The following is a 19,779-nucleotide window of genomic DNA, read 5'->3' on the forward strand; positions in this document are numbered from 1 at the left end:
TTTCTGGGAAAATGCGCATTCTTGAGTTTTTATATGTTTTCCGAGCAAAGCTCGGTCTCCCAGATATTATTTGTAATTCTATATAAAATATTTAAAATTATCTCATCTGAAGTAAGAGTTCTCGAATCAGCAACTTTGCATTGACCAAGATGTTAAACTATTTTAAGAGTATTTATTTTTGTATCTCAATAAAATATTACTTAGGTACAATACTTACAGAAAAAAAGTAAGGGTGGACGACAAGCGGTCTTAGCACTAAAAAGCGATGTTTTTCTTTAGCGCCAGCAGAATCTAATTAGGTATGCAAATACCTAGGTACCCAATTTATTGCCAGCATGTTGGAAAAGCAACGACAAGAATACTAGTAAAAAATAGGTACACACTATAAAGATAATTCGGAATACATAAATATTTGTATTACTTATATAAATATGAAACATTGTATATCAATTTGGCCTACATAAGGTTAGCCATAAAAGTAAAGAAAATATATATGTAGATAAGAGTAGGTAGGTACTACGGAATGAGAAGATAAAATGATGTAAGTAGGCACCTATAAGTCCTATGCATTTCTGGCTATAGCTAGTCGCAGTCACAAATGTTAAACGAATGTCGTCTGGCCATCAAGTCGGTGGTGCGCCTTTATTTTCAATTCCAGATCTTTATTGGGTTGCAAGGTTCTGACGGGTTGCACAAAGTACTTGTCATAATTACCTATTTTAAAATAACATCAAAGGCAGAATAAAAATCTAATGCCTTTTTAGTGGATGTCATACCTTAGCGTAAAATTACAAACCCCACCTGAAAATGTAAAGGTAGTGTTATGAAATGAATACATCGTCTGTCCTAAATATAAAGGTTGCTTAGTCAACTATGCATTTTTAACAAGATACAAAAATAAATGTTTAAATTATACTTTTGTCTTTATTTTCCATGTTAAATTCATGCTCTGCCCCAAATTTTATTCTGAAATAGTACGAGTTAAAAGCTCCCAAAATAATATTAAAACGCTCAGCTTCATAATGAGGTCGTCCATTCCCAGGGATGCGACTGACGTTATTGTACGTTTGAACAAATTCAGGCGACAAAAGCTTACGAGTGGACTCTTGCGGGGTCCACTGATCGATAAACTCTTGAGATGTGATTGCATTTCTGCGGCTTTAATTTATAGCTGAGGATGCCATGATGGAAGGTGGTAAACAGAATTTAATTTCGATGTTGATTTGGGACTGAAAGCTGTTGTAAAATAGGTATTGAAAAAAACGGGTTCTTTACAAACATGTCAAAGTTTACCTGGCAAGATGAATTACTATTGTTATTTATTACTCAACTACTTACCTGCCTCGTGTCTTCATATTAAGTAATTTATCAAGTGTTTGAAATATTTACCGTAATACTAGAAATGAAATTTTACGAAATTCATTTTCCTAACATATAAATATCACATTATGAAGTCAGGAACACACCTTAAAGACAAAGCATATGCCCAATATATTTTTAAGGTGCTCCCTCATATTTCTCATATTTCCCTCATATTTACCAAACTATGAATTAAACGTAGGTAGTAAGGTCCAAATGTGCTTAGAAATGTTAAATTAGTAACGTTTTTTACAGTTTTTACCTGTTATTTGGCTAAAGTGTAAAACATTCCCGCACCGAAACCCCCGATGTATGGTAATATGGCTATAAGAGTTAAAAAAATCTATATATATAAACGTAAAAGACCTGACTGACTGACCGACTGACTGACTGACTGACTTAAATCAACGCACAGCTAGGGCTTGCAAATATTCGAAACTTTCAGATATTCGAATATTCGACTTTTTCTGACGACGTATTCGAATATTCGAATAAATATTCGAATATTATAAAAAATAAGAAAAGGAACGATAAATCGGTTTATTATCGTTTTATTCAAAAGCTTTTTTCACATATTGCTAAAACTAAGGATATTTGGCAGAAATCCACTTAATTGACTAGATTTTATCATCCTACTATTTATAAGATGCCCATATTTATAAAAACAAGTAAAACGCCAAAATTAAACGTATTTAATATTTCTAGATAAAACTTATTATAAATGCGTCGTTGCGTAAAATAATATAACTTTAACCATCCAAACACCTAGGTATGTAAGATATTTTTTTTGTAGGTAATTATTTTCCGATTTAATTAACTTGTAATCACTCAGAGGCCTGTAAAAAGGCCTTTAATTTCATTGTATTTTGAATCTTTATTGACTTTATTTGTTTTGGCAAGTCATTATTCCTAATGGTCGGCTAATTATATAATATTGGAATATTTAAGGGAAAAAGTTAGTCGAGTACTGGGTGGATTATTCGTCAGCTAAAGGTGCATGGTTAGATTACCAAGTTGGGCAGGTTTGGTATGATTAATTTTGAGAATTGCGATAAGTGGCAAGGTTTAGACTTCAAAAATTCGCTTAACGTACGCTTGTACTAAATAAACAGAATGAACCTTTAACTTAAAACTTACGCACCGTAAAAATAACATACTTTTTGATTTCGTTTTCTTTTAAATTGAGTTAGGTTTCACTGTATTCACGAAGTCTATCGAGAGGAATACAGTAAAAATATTATATCCTTCGTATTTGGGTACCTACCGTTCCTCATTCACTGTAAATACCCGTAAAACACACAGAAACTGTAACTACAGCGGATGCCATAGTTTTTTTTATAGTAATAAAAAATATTCGAATATTCGAAACCTGAGCGGCCGAATATTCGAATATCAAAACAGGTCGAATATTCGACAAATTCGAATATTCGAATATTCGAATTGCAAGCCCTACGCACAGCCCAAACCGCTGGGACTAGAAAGTCAAAATTTGGCAAGTAGGTTCCTTATAAGGAAGGAAGGAAATATCAACGAAGAAAGGATTTTTTAAAATTCTTCCCCTAAAGGGGTGAAATGGGGGTCCAAAGTTTGTATGGGGTTTAAGTTTTATTTTAAGCTAGGAAATTGAAACTTCGTTAAAAGATATATTATTAAAATACAAGAAAACTAATTTCAGCGTTTTTGAAAACTCATCCCCTAAGGTGGTGAAAAAGGGGTAGAAAGTTTGTATGGAGATCTAAATTTTTTTCGAGTGCGGGACTTGAAACTTTGTATATGAGCATATTCATAAAATACAAGAAAAGTAATTTCAGCGTTTTTAAACATTCATCCCCTAACAGGGTTAAAACGGGGTTGAAAGATGGAATCCATTACGAATTCTTGAAACTTCTTATAAACGCGTAACATAAAATAAAAATAAAAACATTAATTGAACATTATTAAAAATTCAACCCCTAAGGGGGTTAAAAAGGGGATGAAAGTTTGTTTTGGGGTTCAAATTTTATTGTAAGCTAGGAACTTGAAATTTCGTAAAAAGGTATTATAATAAAAGAGCGGAAAATTGATTTCAGCGTTTTTGAAAATTCATCCCCCAAGGTGGTGAAAAAGGGGTTGAAAGTTTGTATGCACATCAAATATTTTTTTGAGTGCGGGACTCGAATCTTTGTATAAGGGCATATTATAAGAATTCAAGAAAAGTAATTTCAGCGTTTTTAAAAATTCATCCATGAAAAGGGTTAAATAGGGGTTGAAAGTTTGTATGGAGATCAAACACTTTTTTTGAGTGCGGGACTTGAATCTTTGTATAAAGGCATACTATTAGAATACAGGAAAAGCTATTTCAGTGTTCTTGAAAATTCATCCCCCAAGGTAGTGAAAAAGGGGTTGAAAGTTTGTATGTACATCAAATATTTTTTTGAGTGCGGGACTTGAATCTTTGTATAAGAGTATATTATAAGAATACAAGAACAGTAATTTCAGGGTTTTTAAAAATTCATCCCTTAAAAGGGTTAAAAGTTTGTATTGAGATCAAACATTTTTTTGAGTGCGGGACTTGAATCTTTGTATAAAGGCATATTATAAGAATACAAGAAAAGTTATTTCAGCGTTTTTGAAAATTTCATCTCTCAAGGTGGTGAAAAAGGGGTTGAAAATTTGTATGCACATCAAATATTTTTTTTAGTGTGGGACTTGAATCTTTGTATAAGGGCATATTATAAGAATACCAGAAAAGTAATTTCAGCGTTTTTAAAAATTCATTCCTTAAAAGAGTTAAATAGGGGTTGAAAGTTTGTATGGAGATCAAACATTTTTTAGTGTGCGGGACTTGAAACTTTGTATAAAGGCATATTATTAGAATACAATAAAAGTAATTTCGGCATTTTTGAAAATTCATCCCTCAAGCCGGTAAAAAAGGGGTTGGAAATTTGTATGGAGGTCAAACATTTATTTGAGTGCGGCACGATTGAAATCATTGTATAAAGGCATATTATTAGAATACATGAAAAGTTATTTCAGCTTTTTTAAAAATTCATCCCCTAAAAGGTTTAAGAAGGGGTTGAAAGTTGGTAGAGAGATCAAATTTTATTTAAAGCTAGGAACTTCAAACTACGTAAATAGGTAGTTAGATAAGTAGTAGGTTTTACTAAATAGTGGACTTGAAATATGCTGGAGGTTGAGAGGGATTATATCGAACACAAATTTATTCAGTTAGGGCCTTGAAACTTCGTAGCCAGGTTGTGTATAATAATTAACAAAATGATTAACAGTCCCTAGTGCTATCTTTTGCTGCATAATGTTCTAAGCTAATATAGAATATGTAACCACCAATATACAAATCCACGCGTACGAAGTCGCGGGCAACAGCTAGTAAACATATAAATATCACATTATGAATCATAAAACATACGTTAAAGACATTAGCATATGCCCAATATAATTTTAAGGTGCTCCCTTATATTTCCAGCGGTCGAGTGCCAGTAAAGTGGTGTAGGCGCGTGACTTCATTGTCCCGACAGCGTGGCTGGGCGAGCCAAGCAACAAATAAATAGAAAATGGTAATGGCCGATACGTGAGGACCGAATCCGGGATTGGCTTCTGTCAGCCGGGTTTAATGTAGTATCGCTGGCTGTTTATGCGTCGGTCTAAAACGTGCCGCTAATGGGGCACGCACGGGCACGGACGGGTTTGGGAAAAGGTTTGATTAATATAAAATACTTCTAAGGCGATTTCCGACTTGGTATACAGAAATAACGAAAAATAGTAAAAAACTACTCCAAGTGATAAAAGACTGGGAAGCCTTGATTTCCTGCAATGTACCGCGTGCCAATCCTACCCGTAGTTTCGATAAATTATTCCTGAAATTAGGAAACACAAAAAATGTGGCGTGCTTTCTTGGATGGCACTATTTATGTAGGACTATTGTACGATGTCCATTGAAGTCAATGATGGCACGTATCGTGAAACAGCAATAGTCAGTTAACGCCAAGGGTTAAAAATAAACTGAGAGTACTTCGGCACATAAAAATCCTGTCGAATTAATAATTATACCTTAGGTTAGGTACGTTGAAATAATTCAGATCTACGTAGGTATGTAGTTAGCATGAGTTAAGTAATAATATATTCTATAGATTCTAAGGCAACCTACATAAAATAAAACTGCACTAAGTGTGGTATTATTTAATTAACAAAGTAAATGAAGCATGCGGAATAGGAAACAGAATAAAAAACAATACAAAACAATGTACCGAACACGCAACAGAAACTACCGCGATGCTTGAATACAAACGGGGAATTGTTTGGGGAACATCTGGTTTGTTTCCAGGCTTTTTGTGGATCAAATGACACTCCGATGTCGACAATTTAGTGCGGAATTCATTAAGCTGCGTGTCCATTGGGACGGAGCATTTATGGGGACTGAATCGTAATATGTAGTATTAATATTATGAGGTCTAGTGTTTAGTATTGCGAATCTTAGTGTAAATGTTATCGGATTATTTATTATTACAGGTAACAAATCATTTTCATCAAATCATCATACAGATCATACAGCTAGTTTTATTCACTTATGACTCTAAAGTGCCAGCTACCTACAATTTATTTAAAGGTTACATGTTGCTCGAGTGCATTAAGAAAACTAAAAAGTTTGTTAAAGTTATACTGGATTAGTTATACCTACTAAAAAAACCGGAATTTGATTAAAACTACATTCTTCGCGAGCAAAGCACAAATTTTCTAAATTAGACCTGAAAACAAGAATAAAAACACCACTGCATGTATTTTTCCACCCAAAAAGTCGTAAAAGTAAAAAGCCACCCGAGCAAACCAAACCTAACTAACCGTTAACGTTCCATTTTACGCGGACACTTTTTTGTTAAAATCATTAGGGCTGAGCCATGCTCAGCCGCTTCCATAGATTTCCTCCACAGTATGACTGAAGACGTGCCCGCGGCTCATTACGCCGTATTGAATTATTCATGTGCTGCCAGCCCTGGCAACCCGCCTTTTTTCTGGAGGTAAGTATAGCAGGTCAACTTTACAAAAAATCGTTTAAAGATTTCATAGTTCGCCCGGACAAAGCGTTTCGAAAATGCTGCTTTACACTTTGAACATGCATATAAAGACAAAGGAATAGTATTTTTTGTTAAATTCTTTCATCAACTAATATTCGTACTGATTCCAGATGAATTTGTTCTTGATTAATTACTTCCAAGTTTTAGTGTCATTTTAGGAGCTGACTTGAATGTATTGACTTGGCGGAAGTTCGAACAATCCATTAAATCACACCACGAACTGGCGTACTGAAGTTTTCTCCCGCCAACCCCCCACCACCCACTTCTCAAGCAAGCCCAGTGACCTGAAGGTGTTAGATCGAGAGGCTATATACTTGATTCTAAATGTATCGCTTTTAAAAGACATCTTATTGGCAATAAAAGCATCGGCAAACAATTTTTGGCGTGGACTGGGGTAAGTAACAATTGATCTTGTTGACTTAATTATCAGTTTTAAGGGCAAAAACTCATCTAGCAGATTAAAAAGTTCAGAAATTCAATGATATAATAACCTAAGTTTTGACGTATCTTGAAAGATTGATTTTGAAACTGACATCAATGTATGTATTCTTCTCATTACAAAAACATTCGTCGTTGCTCTAATCACCAGAAAGGTTAGCTTAAACGTCTCGCCTTTATAGTCTGTGCGGAAAGAGAAGAGTCGTGGAATGTATGGGGCCCGATACATTCCACGACTCTTCTCTTTCCGAACAGACTCTATAGGTACTAAAATAACATGCAATAAACAATGTAAACGTATATTAAATACACGAAATTTCCCAAATAGTATCAGACTACGAATAATATAAAAGTAAAGGTGTAACGTCGATTTTTATCGACTTCGGCACTTTTATTACCAGGCCCTGACGGCGTGACTTAATTAGCTCTCTTGACTTTATTGACATTTTTCATGATTCCATTACTTCATATTAAACTAGACACTTTTATGTAGGTAATTTCCACGACGGTCGGTTAATTAGACTTAATAATTAATTTCTAAGACAATATCGTTATTGCCTCCCTCGGGCTGTAACGTGAAATCGTAACGGTAGGTGAGGTAGGCGTCAAACCACGACAACCTCTAACTATACTAATATACTAACTAATAACTCACAAGGCTTCATTTCTACACTAATGATTAAGATTTTGATTGTGTATACCTTATGTGTATACCGCACCTTTCACGTTTTTCGTTTCTACAACAAACATAAATTATAACACTTTAAACTCTCGCGTTTTGTACACATATTTTAACATTTTTAACACGTTCACTGCGAAACAGGTCATTTTGACCCTGTACTGGACTTTCGCCTGGTGCGGCGTCCGAAATACGTAACATCCCCTTGGTGCGAAGGCGATAATGTTGTGTTATTTTAATTGCTTTATATAGTCAAGTATACATTTATATTTGTCATTTAACATTCTACCTGATAGAATATAAATTAATTAACAGGTCACGTATGACCTGTGCGCACCAGATTAAAACTTTTGCTATACAGTGCGGAACAGGACCTATATGACCTGTTGTGTACGGCCTTGTATAGCACTGCAGGTAAGGGCAGAGTGCATTAGTGTTGTTACCCTGCTATCAATACACGCGTTTATTTCTTTTTGTGCATAAAAATGAATGCATCTAGAAGAAAGCGGTCATGCAATAATAAATAATATTGTACAGAAATACAGAAATGTATACAGCAAACAATGATTATCTGTAAAGTAGACAAAAAGGTGAAGAAAGTTTTTACGTTCTGGAATGTTAAAAAAATATGTTTAGACTGTTTTAATGATACACATTCAAATCAGTAAGAATTGCCTTAAAATATATAGTAAAAAATTATAATAAAAATGATTCGATATATTTGCTCTTATATCTCTTTCCCATCACTACTGAATCATCGACACTTTTACCTGAGCCCGTCCTGGCTGTGCGTTACAAGTCAATTTTGACCTGTTAATTAATTCCTCTATAAAAGCTCAACCAACAGTCATCAACTTCGGCGAAGGCAATATAAGGTAGATTAGTTATTAGACTAAACATTGTCATAATTAAATTAAATATACATGTATTTAGTAAAGATATTTTAGGTATAATAAAAACCCCTCCATACAGGCTGTAATTGACTTGTACCACACAGCGAGAAAGTTCAATACAGGACTCTCATGGGTTGTAACGCACTGAGAGCGAGTTCACAAAATGCAGCTTCGCATTGAACGTGTTAATGACACAAACGGGGTAATATTCCCCTCTACTACCTTCCATCATTTCCCTCTATTCATCATATTAAGTCTAGTTCTGATGTATGTTATATTATGGCCAGTCGTTTGCCGGAACATCAATCGCTCACTTCAAGTAGAGTTTACAGTATCCCTAAACCTCGTGTTCTCACTTCTTTTGCGCAGCGCTTCTCAGCATTTCTCTTCCCGCACATTTACAATAAAGTAGTTAAAATTTGTGACATTAGGCACTGTAACGTAAATGAGGCAAAAATTCGTATACTAAACCTGCTAAAGTCTTGGAACTTCGACGAATCAGAAGAAATTCTGAATCCTTCCCAAGTAACTCCTAACTCCACGTTCTCATAGGATTACTTCTTCACTCCTCTTCGAGTTCAGTTTCAGTTTTTAATATTTAACGCTCGAACACACTTAATTCTAACAAACTTCTACACTCACTCATTCTTAGATTTCATTCACACACTTTTCACAACCTCCTCACAACAACCTTACACATATACAAGTACACACTCCTCTCTTTCCTATTCCTATTCTTATGTTTAATATAATTATAAATTTTATTTCTGGTAACTCGTGATGATCATGACCCCCGCGATACAGGCCATGCCTAGTGCGGGGTTCAATGTAACGTTCCTGCTAAACTTTAATTATGAATAAAAAATATTGTTATTGTTATTGTTATATTGTTATGTATTATTAAGAGATACAATTTACAAATAACGCTCTTGATATATTTAAGTACATAATTATTTTATTAGTGATGAACCAATTAATCCAATCCAAGGAACAGTTTTCATACTAGTAAAAATAAACGAAACGTGCCGAGAAAAGGTATGCACTGCCTTTTGCCCTTTGTCTCAGATATTTTATTCGAGTTTTAAAATTACAACTTTTTATGGAGTCAGAAACGCGTACTTAAACTATGTCAGGCGGTCTAGCATGAGTTGCGTTCTCGCGCGCGACTCCATACATCTTGCGTGACTTTAAGTATGGAGTCGCGCGCGAGAACGCAACTCATGCTAGACCGCCAGGTACTTTAATACCATATTATAACACTTCCTTCCTTCATTCAATAAATAGGTTACTACTTTCCTTAATAATATCTAAAAGTTTTTGTAATGTATCACTTGATACCCTTTGCATCACGCATGGCGCAAAGCGTTCACCACGAACAATTTGTGTTGAAAGTGCTATGAAAAAACTTTTACGACCCAAAGTTTGGCCATCATTAACCAAGTCAAAGTCACCACTAACCCTTGCAGCAAAAAAATACGAAGGGCCGGGCGGTCGCGGGTTCTGTTGTGGTGCTCAAACTTAATGTGTAGTAGCAATGCAGCTTCATCAAAAAATTTATTCAGTTTCTTATTGACATACAAAAGTAGTAGAGATGATACAAGTTAGAATATTATATTCCTGCGTCACGCTTGCATAAAACAGCATTAAGTCTAATCACATTTATATAACATAATACTTTTTAAATGTTTTTTTTTAAATTAAAATCTAAATACTGATTTAAAGAAGGGCTTTTAATATTATGTTAAAAAATATTACCAAGTAAACAACCAGACAACCACTACTTAATCAAACAGCCGAGTAAAAATTTTATTAATGGCTGCGTAATTCTTAAAGCACTTAGAGTCTGTTCGGAAAGAGAAAAGTCGAATGTATTGGGCCCCATACATTCCACGACTCTTCTCTTTCCGCATAGACTATATCAAGAGATCAAAGGATAGTTTCTATCTTAATGACAAAATAATCTTTCTCTCTGTCTTCGCTATTCGCTGCCTAGGTGTGGTCGTCCCTGCGAGCTGCGTCCCAGCAGTTTACAGCTAACAAAAGGTATATAGTGTGTCAGAGGACTGTCTTATTTCAAACATAGACAGAGAGAGTCATACTGTCTTTGTCTTACACTAGTACTAGCACCCAAAAGAAAAGGAAAAAGTATAGTTTTTTTTTGTTCCTACTTACTGACAAATTAGTTTGACCATCTATCTATATGTACAAATACTTTCATGCCACAAGTTGATCGTGATACGGGACCCTGAAACTGAAATCCCGCTCAGTCTTAAGTTCCTTTGTAAGCAAACTCACGAACTTGTTTCAATTAAATAGATGACTTTCGAAAATAAATCGAGTTTTCTAAGCTCCGCTGAAGTGATGTCGAGTAGTAAATTTTATTACCAAGGGGAAAATGATTAATTGATTTTTGGCGACGAGGGGTAGCGAGGAGGAGATGACAAATAACGTACCTTTATACACGTTTAAATTCTACAGTGTGTGGTTAAATACAAAAATACACATAATTCAAAGCATGACTAATTTCATGGCTAATAATGAAATTCACGCATATTATAAATGAAAAAAAAAAAATAGTAAAAATCCCAGACTCGCCAACAGAAATCGCTGTGGATGAGTTACACAGTGGAGTTTGACTTAAAAAATTATCAAGATTTGAATACTGTGTGCTATACCTATAAAAATATTTTGTGAAAAATTCTTCTACAAAAATATTTTGTGAAATGTTGAGTTACGTTAGCTAACACCATTAAAATCTGTTATAGAAAGCGTTTTTTCTGCTGTATGACAGAAATCTGATACATAAGAAAATCCATATTCCGAAACAAGTTTGACTTTTTGTTACTTCCTGAGTCGGCGTTTCCCGTGACGCCCGCTTCCCTAATGATATCGAGACAAGAGCTTAATGACACCGCCCTCCTTATAATAAGTCTATTTGACGTTTTCGCTACGTAAGGATAATAATTATACACTATATTTTACCAAGAATTCTTATCCCTGGCAAGTTTCAAACTAAATTTACTTTCGGATTATGGACGTGAAAAAAAAGGTATTTTTAAACTTCAAAAATTTAAGCAGGAACAGCGCCGTTAACTTTTTTTAAAAAATAAAGTACCTTATTGAAGTTCCCTTCTAACTGGAACTTATTATTCATTCATTTTCCCGCTTGCCCAACGAGCTCTTGCATTTACCGGTTAACCATCCGTCGAGATGGCTTAATATATAAAGGCTCCAAAATAAGTGATTGTTACTTTGTCAGCGCGAGTATGATGGACGGAAAGGAATTTGATTTCTTTTCCATTTCGTACCTTGTCACAGTGACAATAATTTTGAGATTTCTAACGGCTTTAATACTGATGTCGCTGTGACGTACGAGTTCATCGACGTGATATGGACAGGAAAAAGCAAGCGTAATTGTTTGACACAGCTAAAACGAGAATAGACAAATAGGATCTTTATCCTGTCATTAGGTATCTCGTAGATAACCGCAACCATCATACCGTATTTATTTGCTCATTCCAGGCGACAAGTTAATTGTCAAGGTTTTATTCTACTCTATTGAAAAATCTGTTTCAGTACTTTGGTTGTTCGAGATTCAACAATAGATTTGAACAGTTTCGTCAGCTATGTCTCTTCCAAGTTTAAAGGAAAAAAAAATCATTATACATTTTGTGAAAGATTTACTCTCTAAAATCATCTCAGGAAACATTAAGTATATCGACATTACGGACGGTTCGAATCAACGTCCTTAGTTATCGAGTGTCGAGCGTCTCATAATGACGTAGTAAACATCACTAATAGGCACAGAGGGCTTACCGCGAAACACGTTCGACGTGTTGCCTCTCTGTCGCACTTGTAAGTTCGTACGTAAGTGTGACAGGGAGGCAACACGTCGAACGTGGTTCGCGGTAGGCCCTCTGTATTTACCGCTCGACGCTTGACACGTTTTCACTTTCGCTCCAGCGCCAGCGGCGTGCCCCAGAATTCGAATAAAACCCGCCTTTCCCACACATGAGTGGAGCGCGGCTTTCATTTTAGCACTACGCCTTTGCTTTGAGAAGGTCAATCGTCGAGTTTCCTTTTTTGTGTAAATTCTGCGTGTAAGTGCTAAGCTCTGTATTTTGTGTAGGTAGTACGTGCGGTGGTGACAACATTCAGATTCGCCTTAACACAACGAAGTTTTCACGACGGCATTTTGTTTGAGAATCAAAAAACAAAACGCGTGTTATAGTTTCGAAAGAGAAACGATTCACGCTACTTTGCCAGTTATGTGACTAATATGTATCTTTCACAGATCTAGAATGACCTATACCTTTGGATAACAGGTATTAATTATGTTTACGTTGAAAGAGGCCAATGTATACTATAGACTTACGTGGTACACTTGCCAGCGCTGGCGATCGCCAGCTGCAGCGCAAACAGCAGCGCTGTGGCGGCCATCTTGCGGACCACCGTGACGTCAGCGCATTTCAGCACGGCCTGAAACAAACACAAACAATTTAATTGAGCATCATTAATACTGGCAGGTAATTAAATAGCGCATTAACCCATTCAGCGATAATATGATAGTCGTTATGTCTCTACGAGTTTTCCCTACAGAGCGAGTAGATACCTACTACCTGTAGGTGCGTTAATACGTAACAAGTAGTTAATTAGCGCTACAGCAGCCACGTAGCGCTACGGTAATATCGTAGCTGTCCCTTTATATGAGATACTATATTTCTTTATCTAACTTGCAAAGTTGTATTTCAGGTTTAAGACATTTATTTCTCATAAAATAATTACACATTCACTTACAATGAGACACATCTACATAATATTAAACGTACATAATTGCTTGCAATAGTGAAACATATATTTGACTGTTCGAACAAGTTTAGTGATGCAAATTGATATATTTATATTAAGTAATAAATTTTAGGTAGATTCGTATTTACGACGTATTAAAGCCATTTTACAAGCCTGGAAGACCAAAGGGTCGAGTTATTGTGCAAAGGCTTCCTAGAACTTTGGCTTGTTTAGCAGAAACTAATCAAGTAATCAGGTATTAGGTACCGAAGAAGGAACTTATTTAATATATTACCATGAATATTTTATTTAAGTTTGCTCTAGTTACAGTCGGGATAAAGCTAGGATAATGATAACATAAAAAAGAAAGATTGTACTACGAACAAAAATAACTAAATACCAAATTATTAGTACTTAGGCAAACAAATCTTCCAGTTCCAGTTGTATTCTGTCATTTAATTGAAAAATATTTCGCTCGAAGATTTATTTGATAGAGTTTATTATTTGGCGAATAAACACAAAATATTTAACACAATATTTTTTATACAAGAGTACACTCATCTATTTTAAGAAAACATACTCGTACAATTATGTCAATATGTAAGTAGCTACACAAACATATCAGATATCAACTCTATACGTAAGCTGCATTCTGTATCAGGCACTAAAACGTCAGAGGTCATAAAAACGTTATCTCCCGCAGCTACAATTCGCGGACCTTATTATTATTTCGGTACGAGACGTACTACGTGACGAGTATAATAACAACTCACGGCCCGATTCGGATTTTGTAATAGACATCTGTTAGATATCTTTTAGACATCGCCAAGATACGATAACGATATGTTTAAGATCTAACCTGTCAAATTTCACATTTCCGCGATTCTGGAGATACTCTTGAACGATTACCGCAAGATATTACTTAGAGATCTAATTCACATCTAATAGATATCTAACACGATCTATCGTAAAAGTGACATTGGTTGCCCGAATTGCGCTGCAAAAGAGAACTAGTTGAAATCTAAACTATAACGTATCTAGAATGGATCTAGTACGTGTCGTCTCTTGTGAATATCTTAAAGTTCGAATACGGCAGTCATACCGCGCTATTCGGAAAACAAGATCCGTTCTAGAGAAGAGAACGATACGATATGTACAAGATACCTAATAGTTTAGATTTCAACTAGATATCTTTTGCAGCTCAATTCGGGCAACCAATGTCACTTTTACGGTAAATTATCGTAGTAAGATCGTTTCAAAATAGTTTTGAGATCTAAAAATATATAACGAGACGTTTTAGACATTGTGGAAATCGTTAAAGAGTATCTCCAGAATCGCGGAAATGTCAAATTTGACAGGCTAGATCTTAAAAATATCGTTGTCGTATCTTGATGATGTCTAATAGATATCTAGTTCAAAATCCGAATCGGGCCGATAGACTCTCAAAGCAGAAGAACAATTTGTAAGAGATCTTGCGAGACCTTGTAACATTAAACAGGGAAAGCTGAAGAGCTGCTTAGGCCAGGAGGGCTGGTGTAATTATTATTTGTTCGTATTGAAGTACGTATTTAGGTGATGTGCGTGACACTCTCTTAACGCTATGAAATTTAAATGTTGAAAGACTTACTAATAAATAAATGTTACTACGACTTAAAGGACTTCTTCGATAACAATGTGTTACAGACACCTTCTAAGCTTAGTTATAAATACTTACCTAAATTATAACTAAAAATTGAATTTTATTATAATGAATATTGTACATGAATTAATCTATCTATCTAATACCTTTAAACGAGCAATTCTTGTTTATTTATTTATTTATTTATATATATATATATATATTTCGGGGATCTCGGAAACGGCTCTAACGATTTCGATGAAATTTGCTATATGGGGGTTTTTGGGGGCGAAAAATCGATCTAGCTAGGTCTTATCTCTGGGAAAACGCGCATTTTCGAGTTTTTTTATGTTTTCCGAGCGAAGCTCGGTCACCCAGATATTTTATGTTAATATGTATAGTGATCTCGTGTATAATTACAAAAATTGTTTTATATTATAACTTGTTTTTTAGATACAATGTAATAATTTTGCTACATACAATACAAAAAATATTATAATAATATGTTATTACTTATAGCTATGCTGCTGTGTCCTTACAGGGTCCATGTGAGACATTGTACATATATTATATCTGACATCTATACTGTACCATGGTTGCAATAAAGAATTATGAATTATGAATAGCTTTCATTACAGTCTTAACAGTTTACGCCGATTACCACTAGTATTACAACAGCATCTTCTGTCAAAGGTTCTGTTAGTCCAGTCTAGAAACTAGATCTTGTTAGATAAATAAGATAATAAGATTTAACTCAAAGCCCGCACGACGCTCGAAGGCTCTAATATTCATTATTAAAAAGCAAGTTATTTTGAAACGGACCACAAAAGCCATATTTATCGGTTTTAATCGTTGACAAGCCTTAAATCGCAAGAAAATTAGCAGCGTGACCTACGGTATATTACTCGTCACTTTATAAAGAAAATAAATTTATATTAAATTAGGTTTGTGAAATAAATTGGGTGAGTATGTAAATACGAGAATATATATATTTTGTGTATACAGTACTAAAATAAATTAAAAACTAGCTTAAATCTAAAATAGGCCCTTGAGGCATTATACCAAGGATGCTGGCGACATTTCCTGGCTGTATGTTAATTATGTGTATACGTTTACGGCTTATTAATATATAATCTTCTTACTAAACCTACCTCCTTTTCACATAGCCTACTAATTGTCTATTGAGCCTACCCTAGAGTCGTGTACATTGTACAAGGGGCTTGAATCTATTCATCTAAGCCTTGATACTGCAGACCAGTGGAATCAGTGGGATGACAATAGGCCACTACAATACTATTGTACCGTAACATTGTTAGAAATGACTGTTCAGTTTAGTTCTCCTGTGTACTTATAGATATCATTCCCGTGATTGTTGGGTTATCCTACTAAAGAGTTATTATAGTTCGAATAGTTTTAATGATACTCGTAACCAAATAGTATAATATTGGTAATTAAATCATTATTGTACGATTTCATTCCTACCGAGGCGGGCAGAGTCGAAGCTCATTTCACATTTGTACGGCCGAAAGCCACCGGTATACAAAAAATAGTCAACGACCCTTTGAGTTATTTTCTTAATTCTGTAAACAATTTTGCTTTAGAATAGAACTCAACAAACATCAGGTCCTAGAACCGTATTTTCCTTCCCACAAACCTAAATTTCCATCAAACGCTTGAACATCGAATTTCCCGTCTACAAGGCACCCTCCACTTGAGAGCCCTTACATAAACCTTAGCACACAAAGGTGCTAAACAGTTAGGGTTGGCACTCGGCGCCATATGGGCTTGAATTAGGGTCCTCCCTCAGCTGCAGGAGACAGGTAAAACATAAATTTCTGGGAACCCTTTTGAAGCACAAATTACAAAAGTGGTGGCTAAGGATTAACAAAGTTAGTGACCGGACTGATGGAGTTTAAAATATAAACATAACTTGGTTAAGTCACACGCACTAATGTAATGGTTGATTATATTGTTTAGTTTAGCGATGTAGCGGTGTACCTACTTTTCAAAAACATGACTAATTTAAAAGTTTCATTCATACGTGTGTATTATAAGGGATACAAAACAATATTTTCTACAAATTTTCACGCTCATAATAAACAATAAATGATAAAGTCAATACGAATAAGTGTGACTCGTCTTCATAATTATTGGGGCCTATTTACACATTGGTTAGTATTTATTGCAAGTTCATACATTTACCACTAAACGCTGTCTGTTTCAAAGTTAAATTTCCTTTTTCAGTTTAGGCGAATATTATGACAATATCAGGTCGATTTGTAGGTTGTTTTGTTTGTCTTAGGTTTTGATTTATGTACGAAATATCATTTGATATTTACCAGTCGCTTTTCGGTGAAGGAAAACATCGTGAGGAAACCGGACTAATCCCGATACGGGCCTATTTTACCCTCTGGGTTGGAAGGTCAGATGGCAGTCGCTTTCGTAAAAACTAGTGCCCACGCCAATTACTGGGATTAGTTGCCAAGCGGACCCCAGGCTCCCATGAGCCGTGGCAAAAATGCCGGGACAACGCGAGGAAGATGATGATCAGGTCGATTTGTGAGACCAGGTCATTTTTAAGTATACATATTCTATAAAAAAATGTTAGAATGATGTAACAAAATATTATGAAACTTAACATTTCGATACGAAATCGGTAGTATAAGAAGTAGGGCACCTACGGCGGAATCCGACGCTAAATATACCCCTGACGCCGTACACTCGAAGTTTTACACTTATACAGGGGATAAAACGGAAAGCTTTTCTGACGACAACCTGTACGATATAGCTTTTGAAACTTTTTCAGTGCTCTAGTATTTCGATCTGCGACACAGTCGATCGTCTTATGGTGGTAAAGTTTTTTATGGATAGTGTTTGTTTTATTTACTTAGGTTTTGGATATCTACAGCCAACCCTAAAACACACCATAATTATAATATTAAACTACACCAAATTAAATATTCATGGTACTTAACTAACCCTAGAAAAACAAAACATTTTTCTTTTCTCATGTTCTGAAAGTTGGTCAATGTTTATCTGAGATGCGGGGTGAAAGTGATACATTTCGGTCTCAGGGTTAAAAAGGAGCATATTCCTCTATGTCCTCGTCTCATGAGCAACTAGGTGGAAATATATCGGGCCTTGGATCTATTTTACCTTTACCTGTTTTTCCGTAAACAACAGACATGGACATTCCCAGACATGCTGTATCCAATTGCAAGTAGGTCCGGAAGAAAAATTCATAGCCGTAGATCTACGACTGGCCACTTTAATTACTGATTTTGTCAACTTTTTATCTTTATATTTTATTTCCTCGTATTTGAAATGAAAAGTAAAATGTTTAACTCAGGTAAAAGGCACCATTTCTTCCCTGGTTAGTATTCTACTGTTAATTATGAGGCTTGGTGTAATAAAAAGTCATTTTAGACAGTCAAAATACAATTTTATTATTTGTTTTACAAGGAGGTAAAGTTGTTGTTTAACCCCCCGCGTTACTAAAATAATTATCTTGAATTGCCCGCCTTTTTGTAATAATATTAAGAAACTTCGCTAGGCTACAATTCAATTAATACAACCCTCTTATGTTACTAATCAAAAATGTTTTATTTACATATTAAAGAGTAACTCGGCACTTATAATTTTAAATCAGTTTTTGTAAGAAAATCTATAACAGTTAAATATTTCCCTGTAAATAGTGGTGATTAAACCATAATATCACCGCGTACCCTATATTGAAATACCCACTTTACCCCTAGCACACTCTCCTGAAAATAAGCACCACTTTAGACTGTCTAGTACGGCGGAACACACTAATTTTCACACCCTTTTGAAGGATGAAATACCTGCAAAGCATCCTCTGGGTTATGGCGGATAAGAGCCGGAAAGCCCCAAGAGTCCGGTAATTAAAACATTGCGAAACTTTTTGCTGAGAATAATTTGAGTAATATTTACAGTAGCTTGCGTTCGTTACAAGTTGGGGATGGTGAATGAAAATTATTAAAAGTTTTTGTATTAGGACGAATTCTGTTTGATCGCCTCGTACATATACTCGTATTGTAAAAATATGATAAAACCTTTATGCTTACAACTGCTGATCTATGATGGTCGCGTATATCGAAAAAATGTTGACAGTCTCTGTTTTTTTTTTTAAATCCTACAGTGTTATAAAGTGACGTTAAAAATTGTTATACAGTCTCGTCATCTCGCCAGATCTGCACTTCCGTGATAAATCTGGAACAAATAAAAATACCGCTAGGTAGTCACGAAGCAGCTGTAAAAGGTTTTTGTACTAAAATTTTCTACTAAGTCAGTCGGACGGTTTGACGGTTCGCCAGATATCCGTACAATTTACGACCTGATAAAACATCACCATGTATAGTTGAGCCATGACGGTATACTGTACTGCCTGCATCAGATGGAATTTCGCAGCGAGCTGAAGAGACGGGACAGATCCCGATAAAATGGTCATGATGTGAAACTTGTCTACCAAATGGATTACCCCGATTAGGTATGAGCGACCTATGACCCGTATAGGTTGACGCATGATTAAATCCAAGCTGGGGTTTTTTGACAAAAGATTCGGGAACGTTTAGGGACAAATATACATTGTTGTCACTGATGTTGGCTGGACCCTGGGTATTGAATTTGCCTTTGAAAGGATTTCGGTTGCATATTTTAGTTACATATTGGCGGGAAAGTAAATGTTGACATTCAATATTTAAACAAAACTTTTCATGCGTTTTGGTAGTTTGACACATTGGTTGTGATTACGAGTATACTATCCATCGGTGACTGAATATATATAGACATCGCTCTCCATACAAAAATGCCTTCCAAAAATGACCCCAGCCACACTGACACTGACAGCTATTCCTTCTCTATGGATATGTCCCACCAGCTTTTAATTATATCCAATAAACAATTTCCCGCTACTAA

General features: G+C 35.3%; 1 protein-coding gene across 1 annotated transcript in view; it reads right to left on the bottom strand.

Annotated features, from left to right (window-relative positions):
- Positions 1 to 19,779, bottom strand: part of LOC134659834 (C3 and PZP-like alpha-2-macroglobulin domain-containing protein 8) — a 230,875-nt gene that overhangs the window by 151,877 nt on the left and 59,219 nt on the right. The window contains exon 2 of the mRNA XM_063515545.1: positions 12,814 to 12,917. Within this exon, the coding sequence (XP_063371615.1) occupies positions 12,814 to 12,878 (65 nt within the window). The 5' untranslated portion in view covers positions 12,879 to 12,917. The remainder of the gene's footprint in view (positions 1 to 12,813; positions 12,918 to 19,779) is intronic.

Source organism: Cydia amplana, chromosome 2 (genome assembly GCF_948474715.1).
Source record: "Cydia amplana chromosome 2, ilCydAmpl1.1, whole genome shotgun sequence".
Lineage (NCBI taxonomy): Eukaryota > Metazoa > Arthropoda > Insecta > Lepidoptera > Tortricidae > Cydia > Cydia amplana.